This window comes from Copadichromis virginalis, linkage group LG7 (genome assembly GCF_057382275.1).
Source record: "Copadichromis virginalis isolate Kocher_CV1m ecotype Utaka linkage group LG7, C_Virginalis_male_GT1.1, whole genome shotgun sequence".
In the NCBI taxonomy this organism is placed as follows: Eukaryota; Metazoa; Chordata; class Actinopteri; order Cichliformes; family Cichlidae; genus Copadichromis; species Copadichromis virginalis.
In genome coordinates, this window is record NC_140624.1 from 45135141 (window position 1) to 45144950 (window position 9810).

At 41.7% G+C, this 9810-nt stretch overlaps 1 protein-coding gene across 1 annotated transcript; it reads right to left on the minus strand.

Annotated features, from left to right (window-relative positions):
• Positions 1-4527: 4527 nt before the first annotated feature.
• On the minus strand, positions 4528-9233 carry car15 (carbonic anhydrase 15). The gene is made up of 8 exons (XM_085463652.1): positions 9021-9233; positions 8861-8890; positions 6798-6974; positions 6578-6723; positions 6376-6468; positions 6224-6290; positions 5975-6135; positions 4528-5878 (listed from the first exon to the last, which is right to left on the minus strand). The coding sequence occupies exons 1-8, from the start codon at positions 9070-9072 to the stop codon at positions 5654-5656; spliced, it is 951 nt and encodes a 316-aa protein (XP_085319778.1). The 5' UTR covers positions 9073-9233; the 3' UTR covers positions 4528-5653.
• Positions 9234-9810: the final 577 nt, after the last annotated feature.

Below are 9810 nucleotides of genomic sequence, written 5' to 3' on the forward strand. Positions count from 1 at the left end.
CTCAGGGTTATTTTGTTGCTGTTAAAGATTTCGTGGAGTTGTTCTGTTTCCAGGGTGGAATGATTGTACAGCGTACGCCTTTAACAAGAACTGAGCACACAAGGTTTTCACAGTTTCACAGTTTTCATGTGAGACTGGTTCCCTGTATCAAAATTTCAACCATCTAGCTGTTGATTTGACAAGAAGTTGAAGATTTCGCAGGTAGTTTTTCACCACCAGTACCACTGGCAAAAACAGCCCCAGAGCATGATGCGGGCAGGTGCAGATGCAGCTGCAGATTGTAGTTGACTTTGAAGGCGTCAGCAGCCTCTCAGGCTGGTGACAGTAATGCTGTTTCAGCAGTTTCCCGGTCATGGCAGGGAAGAGACCTTTCCAACTTGTGTAAATCTACAATTCAGCTTCTTACACCTTCACTGAGGTTCTTGGACTGTCCTATTGCTCGGAGCATCGGCCTATCCAGTGAGTCAAAACAAATCCTTTCTATGCTGGCAAAGAGAAACTACTAGTTGTAGTCAATCATAATCCCTAATGAGAAGATAACAGGCCATGTACATGCCAAGTTAAAGGACACTGTAGAACCTTTAGCACCTCTTATTAAAAGATTTAAATGAATGTATGTATATAATTTGACTGTGTGGCCTCAAGAAGATCTAAAAAAAATAAAATACAGCCACGTGCACCTAATTCTTGCCATTAAAACCATTAATGACATATGCTGTACAATCATTCCACCCTGACGTCAAATAAATAAAGGTCCAAAATTATCATGACAATCATGTCCACGGTGACTGGATGCAAACGTCTGAGCCCAGCTGCAGGTAGCTGCTTGGTGGAGTATTTGCATTTATTTGCTTGTGTTATAAAAGGCCTGAAATGCTAAATTTAGAGAGATTTACATCCCAGACTTGGTAGATGATTAAGGTCACATGGATGTTGTCACAGTGGTGACCATGATCACCATATATTCTACACCTGTGTGAGTCGGCTGGCATGTTTCCCCATTTATTGCTGACCACAGTTCAGCCACATACTTTAACCTATACTGAAACCTTTTTGCATGAGGAATAACAAAAAAACAACAGCAGCAAATAGGATTTTAAAGAATGATTTTATTGTTAGGATACACAAGTGTTATAAGGGAGCGAGTCACACTTTAAAGAACAGTCACACAGAAAATATTAAGGCTTTTGTTTCCTTGCAGGTTTCTTTTTTTCCTGGCGTAACCCGCAGTCCTCCTTTACACGACGTACGGCCACACTTCAAAATTCAATGCAGACTTGAGCACTGAGTACAAACTAATGTTTGCATGTTTTTGCGTGACGCTGGTAAATCGGCTCATTAGGCAGCCATTACTGTGCTATATTCTAGCACCTTTCCTTAACGCCCTCTTCTTTTCAAAACAGACCTTTCCTCCTGCTACTGTAGGAAAAGCAGGTGAGGCACCATGCAAAGTAATGTAACTTTGGATTTCAAAATGTCTGCAGTGAAAACGTACTGTTGCAGGAATAACCGTAAAGCACTAATGTTCGTCCCAATCAAAGGCTAACAGTGCCCAGGGGGACATTTTGCTTTAGCCCAAGTCATTTGGAAAGGAATGTACAGGCCTGCATGATGTAATAGTATCATAAATCTTTTAAACAGCCAGCTTAAAGTATGGCTAAATCTATTAGAGTTGAAAGGGTTAGAGTTTATCGCTAACCAACACAAGCACACAGTTAAGCAATGAGTAGCTGGCTCGGTGGTTAAAACAGCTAAGCATCCTCTCCATGCTCTCTTGACTACTTTCTGAACTAAAAATTAAACCCTTAGAAAACACACACAGTTAACCTTAATCAGTAATGTTAATATCACAATTAAGGTGCTGAAAGTAGTTTGGAAAATTGTTAAAATAGCTATGAGTAAATTATAAAGAAGTTAAATCCTTAAAAGTATTGCATTACATAAAAAAGCTGAAACTACTGATGTTAATATATAACTTACACTAATGAGTAAATAGGAAATAGCTACAAACGCGGACAGTTTAATGGGTTATAATCTATCAATTTTCATATCATTAAGTGGTATTAAGTGTTAAATAACAATAATTTTGAATGGTGGTGATGCTGACGGAGCAGCGACATGTCTGTGCTTCAGAACAATGTTGCGATTGACTCTGCATCTATTGAGGTTACTGAACAGAGGAGTTACACTTAGAATTAATATTAACCTCCTAGGACCTGGCGTACACATATGTGGACATCACATTTTGGGTTGTCTAGACCAAAATACTTAATTTTTCTCTACAAGGACCTGATATCCACTTACGAGGACGTTATACTGCCACTGTTCTATCAAAGTTTAAAACGAATGTCCTCAACTGTGGATCTCATTTTTCTCAGAAACTAAAATTAGGTTTAAAAAAAAAAGAAAAAAAAAAAGAAATCTGCTAATTCTTTGTTTTTAAATTCATCAAGTCCCAATCAACCCAAATAGCAAAGAAAAATTAAAAATGCATGCCATGAAAGAGTTCAGGTCTTAGGAGGTTAATATTAATTAATATGAATATATTTTATAATTTTGCCTCATTATAACACAACAGTGGATACTTTATATTAAAACAAAATCAAGAAATGATTGAAGGGTAAGACCTTCAGCTTCATATAGTGGCTTTTCACTCTAATTTTAAATGTGAGGCCCATAAAGGTGGAAGTACAAGTAAGGGAGACCTCTGTTAGCCTGAAATACATAAATCTATCAGAGCGATAGCAAAAGCTTTAGCAGTTCAGTTCAACGTTAAAGGGAATAAATACTAGGCAGCTTGGCGACATCAAAAAGGTCTGAAAGACCACAGAAATGGTGAAGTGGATGACCACAGAATTATTTCGATGGTAAAGAAAAAACAGTTTCACATCTAGTCACACTCTTGAGGAAGTAAGAGTGTCAGTTTCAACAATCTTTATGTTTAAATTCATATGGTTTGTTCAATTAATTAAAAGACGGTATATAAATTTTATAAAACGTTTATAAATTAAAACTGAAATTCTCATTTAAATCACATCTCAACTGTTTGAAATCCACTGTAGTGACATACAAGGACATGGAAATTATGTTGTCTAATGAATTATAGATCTAATTGTATTTTTCTTTATATATTTCTTTACTTTTTTCATAAATCTGCATTACTGCGTTATTTGGGCATATTTTAAATCATTATCATCAGCTTAAAATGCCTGACCAATACTTTTAATTTTTCAAATGTTTTATAAACAATCAATCTTGTTAGCATGCTAACATGCTATGCTAACCAACCAAGTTTTGCTTTGACTTAACTTTGCTTTTATTTTTATTTTTTAATTGCTCACTACAGAAAAACAAAGGTATACGCATGTACATTAGGTTGTAGTTTTTAAAAGCACACTTTGAATGCAAAAGGCTTCACATTAAACGGTTAGCAACATGCTAATAAATTCAAATTTCCTGAAAACACACGAGACGTTAAATAACACTTACAGTTAGGGTTGCCAACCGTCCCTTAAAAAACGGAATCGTCCCGTATTTAGAAACAAAAGTACACGTCCCGTATTGAGCTAATAAGGGACGCACTTTGTCCCGTAATACAGTGAGAATCAAAAGTAGTCTATAAATGTTTATGGAATTAACGCTTTGTTTGAAAACATAATTCCCAGCCCCTCTCCTGCTTTGTGACCAATGAGCTGACAGCACACTTATGACAATTCGAGTATGACAATTCAGATTATCTCATTGGTCGAGGAAAGGTCGCTTGCGGAGAAAATACCGGAAGACAACAGATGACCACAACAACAAGCATGGCCAACAGGGAAACAAACGCCGACACTGCGGTGCACGTCTCGGATGACAGTACACCTAAAGCTGGGCAGACACTGCGATTTTTTTCAGTCACGTTATTCAGCTCTTGCTCAAACTGCACGATTGACTCGCAGGGATTAGAAGTTTGCAGGTCACGATGCAGGTCTCACACTATACGGCCCGATGCTCTGATGCGACCTGAGTGCTCACACTGTGCCAACATAACATGAAGGTTATAACAGAAAATCTGTCGCTCGCTCTCTCTGTCTTTCACTCACACAGACACACCACCACCATCAACTTTGCTAAATTGCTAATGAAAAACATGATCAGGCAGCTGTGATTGAGCAGCAGTGTAAATCCAACTATTTTCACGGTTGTTGTGGTCGTGATAATTTTGTGATGCCACATCGAAAAGGCTCGGATGAGCTTTCCAAAGTTCTACAAGTGCCTCCATCACTTGTGTCCAGATCACACGCTGCACAGCCGTGCTGCGCCGTCTTTTTCACCGATGTTTACGTGTTTGCGCATGAGCAGTGTGAGCGGCTGTGGTGACACCCTCACGGCCGATTGATGATCGGGAGCTGGTCGTGAGGTGTTAATCGCTTCTCGTTACCCCACGTATACTACACGATGCACGATGAAGGCCAAAATCGGGCCGATCACCAAATCGGTCGCACGACTCAAAAATCGGCTCAAAATGGGCCAAAAATCGCACAGTGTGAGCCCAGCATTAGAGCAGCAATGTTTGTTCGCTCAGAGAAAGAAAAAAAAGGCTGCAAAAGTACAGGGAGGACTGGGAAAAGGAAAACACCTGGCTGGGAAAGTGCACGATAACACCTATAAAGCGCACTGCACTGTGTGCCGGCGCACTTTTTCCATAGGCATGCTTCTAGTGGTGGGCACAAGAAGAACACGAGGGGCGTGAAAGCTCGGGGAACCCTTAACCAATTTTTTGTCCACCAGGCCACGGCAGAAGCAGATATGGTATGTAAACACTGGTTTGTTTTTTTTAAACCCTCTGGTTAAGGTTAATATGGGCATGTGCGGTGAATATCAGCGCTATGTGGCCAGAAGTGTGATAATATCATTTATTTTGTGTAATAAACAACTGCAAGGATGGATGATTACAACAAATAGATGACTAATACATAAAAGTAATACATAGATGAATAATGATGATGAGTTAAGGTGCGTAATCATGGGAACAAGTGGGTTTACAAACAGGAGCAGCTGATTAGCATTAGAAAAGCTGAAATAATACCTCAACTGAAGCCAATTATACTAAATGCACTATATGTGCACTGTTACAAGAATATTTTTCGTTCTATTGCTTTCTATTAATTTATATAATTTTAAGTTAAGCAGGACAGAGTTCTTTTAAAGAAAGATTTACTTATATTCTCAAAAGTTAAGCATGACAGGCTTCTGTTTAAGAAAGAGACCTGTTTTACTGTGTTAATGTTGTCATTTTGAGCTAAAAATAAATGGCTAAATGATCATTTGTTTCCCATATGGTCATATCACAAAGAATATGCATCTGCTTAAATCAAATTCAAGTCAAATGGTTAAAAAATAATTTCACACACACAAAAAAAGAGCTACCACACTGGGAAGGGTGAAGACAACTGGGTTGCCCGGCCCTGGCCACGAGGTGTCCCTTATTTATTTTTCAGGGAGTTGGCAACCCTACTTACAGTACTCTTCTTCACAGTTTGCTTGTTTTTCCTAGAGTATTTCTAAATGTCTGAAAACTTCTCCTTAAATGAAAAGTTCAACTAACCTGTTCTTTATTTAATTTTAATTTTGGTGTTGTACTATTTCACGCCTTGGATTTACCATGGTGCTAAAGTCCAGATAAGAAGCCTCCCAGTAAAAGGACTGGAAGCAGATGCACTGATGTAGCAGACAAGAGGCTTCGACCTGCCGCTCCTCTGAGGAGTTTGGCATCTATGGAGGCTGAGACAACGCGACTGAAGATGTGATGAATGTGTCTGAAATTGTTCTGGAGAGGGGTCACCTGCTCTGCGTCCTCCTCTGTGGAGAAGATCTGCGAGGTAAACTGAGCCAGCTGAGGAGACAACCAAACCCAAAAATAATATTTTAAAGCAACAAGTAAGTCTTTTAAAAAAATAAATAAAACCTGATCTGAACCTAGGCGACTTACTTGGGACCATGAAATGTAGATGGGGACCTCATACAAAGTCCACACAACCGCTTCAGAACATGGAGGGGTGGTAAGGCTGCCGTAATATCGGTAATACTGACTCATGTTGTGCTTCGGCAGGAGGCTCATTAGAGGAAATGGCTTTACTTTAGTTGCTTGCCCTGGGGGAAGGATGCACAGACATAATGAGAACATTGCTACGACTAACACAAGAAGGCAGGAGTGGATTTTTCTTAAGGCTCCACTCACCTTTGTAAGCAACAGAGGAGAGTTTCTGTGAGATGTGTCCAAAGTGCACATTATCTGCATACACAACCTGAGAAATATGATAATGTCTTAATAGTTTTGCTTTAAAAATCCTTTAAAATGTAGTTCAGGACTAGGCTGAGAAATAAACTGACATCAATGAAGAATCCAAGAACGGCAAGTCCCGTTGGATCGTCGAGGGCTGCAGACAGATTTGGATGGATGGACTTCATGTTGACTATGTGCATCTGGAAGTAAAGAAAGTCCACAGAGACATTAAGGGAAGGCTGCACTGCATCTGTGTGCTTACACAGGTGGCTTGTGACTGTGTAACTCCGTCTACTGACCATACTGTACCTCCATTGGGTATCTGCGTCTGTCCACAGTGTGCTCTGAGCCGTTGGACGCCGGACCTCCCCAGTGGAAGTGCAGCTGGATGGTGTGGTACACATCTGGAAGACCGCCACCACTCACCGCCATGCCGCTGCCGACCTGCAGTATGACTGAGAGCAACAGCGCACGCGTCACCCCCAGCGCCCACGCGACAAAAACGCGCTACAATATGCGGGGTATTCACCTGAGTGCCCGTCGTTTTTGAGCGTCCAGTGGCCTGTTTGCGTCTCCTCGAAGCCCTCTAGATACAGAGCGCCCAGAGAGGCGTTTCTGACCATGTGTTCGTCCAAGTTGATGGGAGAGTGATGGTGATTAAGTAAAGAGTAACAGGAAGGGACCATGTCTCCCCATGAGTAAGGATCTGAGGATGTGAAAGAAGACTCATGAGCTCCAGACAGACAACTAAAAAGTGTAAGAAGAACCTTGCTTGCTTAACCTTAAAATCAGCTCACAGCAATCAGTTTTGGACAACCCATGCTTTCCGAATATCTGATATTTTGGCTTTTATTTTGAAAGGATACTTTAGACCCAGGGTCCCCAATCCCAGTCCACGAGGGCCGGTGTCCCTGTAGGTTTTAGATCTCACCCTGGGTCAAAACACCTGAATCACATGATTAGTTCATTACCAGGCCTCTGGAGAACTGCAAGACATGTTGAGGAGGTCGTTTAACCATTTAAATCAGCTGTGATGGATCAAGGACACCTAAAACCTGCAGGGACACCGGCCCTCGTGGACTGGGATTGGAGATCCCTGCTTTAGACTTTCAACAGTGACTTCAGCTTCAGATCATCTAATATATAAGTCTTTTTGCCTTCAGCATTGCCTTAACTCTTCATGGCAGAGATTGAACAAAGTGCTGGAAAAATTCCCCAGAGTTTGGTCCACACTGACATGCGAGCATCACATCCATGATGTCAGTCAGCTGTTCCAGCACATCCCAAAGGTGCTCTGTTGGGTTGATGTGGTCAGCAACCATCCGGCTGATAGGCTGTTGAGTTTTAATGATGCTCAGTTGGTACTAAGGGCCCCAAAGTGTGCCAAGAAACCCACACCATTACACCACCACCAAGTTGATACAAGGCAGAATAGATCCATCCTTTCATGTTCATTTCTGATCCTCGCAGGCAAATGTTGCAGTAGAAATCGAGACTCATCAGACCAAGCGTCAACATTTCAACTCTCTATTTTCCAGCTTTGGTGGGCTCATGTGAATTGTAGCCTCGGCTTCCTGTTCTTAGCTGACAGGAGTGATACCTAATGTGGTCTCTTCTGCTACTGTAGCACATCTGCTTCAAGATTCACACACTTCTGCACACCTTGGTTGTAGCAACTGGTTATTTACTGTTGCCTTTCATTCAGCTTGAAGCAGTCTGCCGCTTTATTCTCTTCTCTGCTGCCCACTTGACATTTTGTCCTTCATTTATTTATTTTTAGACCCCGTACAGTAAACTCTAGACATGGTTGTGTGGAAAATCCCAGCAAATCAGCAGTTTCTGAAATACTCAGTCAGCTCATCTGGCATCAACAATCAAAGTCACTTAAATACCCGTTTTGAACTTCAATATGCCCCCTTGACCATGTCTACATGCCTAAAGGCATTCAGTTGCTGCCACGTGACTGACTGTTGTCACATTCAGATGGTCAGAATTTGGTGTGAACCATATGAAAGCATGAACTCATCCTGTGTGGTATCAATGGTTCAGGCTGCTGGTGGTGCAATGGCAACTGAGCATTAAAGCACTACCACCAGAGTATTGTTGCCGGTCACGTCCATCCCTTTATGACCACAGTGTGGCCATAATCTGATTCCAGTAGGATAACATGCCATGTCACAAAGCTCAAATCATCTCAATTTCTTGAACATGACAATGAGTTCACTGTACTCAAATGCCCTCCACAGTCATCAGAGCTCAGTCCAATAGAGCACATCTGTGATTTAGTGGAACAGAAGATTTGGATCATGGGCGTTCAGCTGACAAATCACTGAGTAGTATTTCCAGCACCTTGTTGAATCAAGAATCTGGCAGATCTGAAGGCAAAAGGGGTACGAGCAAGGTGTAACCAAAGAAGTGGGCATTTGGTCTGTATTGTGCACTGTAACTGTGTCATTGATGGAATTTGATAAAATCCTTTCTAAAGATTTCATACTATCATCGTGAATCCTTTTCACCGTTCTAATCATAAAGTGAAAATGTGACATCGTGACAGCGCTCGTTTTAAAATGAAAAAACAAATAAGTTACTCACCACAATGTGGCTCATCATAACAGTAGTCATCTGCGAAATGAAAACGGCACAGTGACGACAAACATCACCTTTCTTTCCCTTCCATCCAATTACACGAAATTGCGCGTAAGAGACGTTCGCAATATCTTTTCACTCCGCGAGACCAGAGTCGTGCCCTCACCTGAGTCAGCGTATGAGCCGACGATCACGAGGAGAGCTGCGGTCCAAATCATCCCAGGATCCTGGTGGAGCGCACAGCGAGGTAAGACTGAAACAATCGAGGGCGAACGTCCGGCTTAAATATAGGAAGGAAGGTGAAAGCTGAGATTTACTTTCTCCTGGGCTGATCAGTCAACCGTGTCATTACCAGTCTAGTGGTCTTTTCTGATAAACAGGCTCATTGATACAGGGAGAGCTTCACCCCCCCTACACCCACACACACCCCCACCTCCCCAGCTGCTGCTGCTGTAAGCATAGATGCCCAGTGACTAGTAACAAGACCCATTCATCTCATGGGAAAGTCAGAGGATGTGTTAGGAGGCTGGATTAGAAGTGAACAGAATATATATGACTCGGTATAAAGAGGCTGTAAAAATGACACCGTGTTTAAACTTCAGAGGTTCTCTTTATATTTGCTCATCACTGCCCCACGCTTTACAGTGGGAGGGACCACCCTCTAATCAGTGCCAAGCTCTGGGAATCCAGTTAAAAACCCTCAAATTAACACCTAATTTTACACTTAAACGCATGTTTTTAAGTGATGTTACACTTCCTCTCCTAACAGCTCAGTGTTAAGTGTTACGTGTTTCCCATCCAGGAATAGATTGTGCGACTCCGTCACTACTCAGCCTGCATGAACAAAGCCTCTTTTCTCCGACGGTGCTTCTCGGCTGGGTATCACTCTCTCCTCTCCGCCTGCCCCCTTGTGAGTCACCGCGAGGTGCACTATATCTGCTTTCTTTAAATTATGA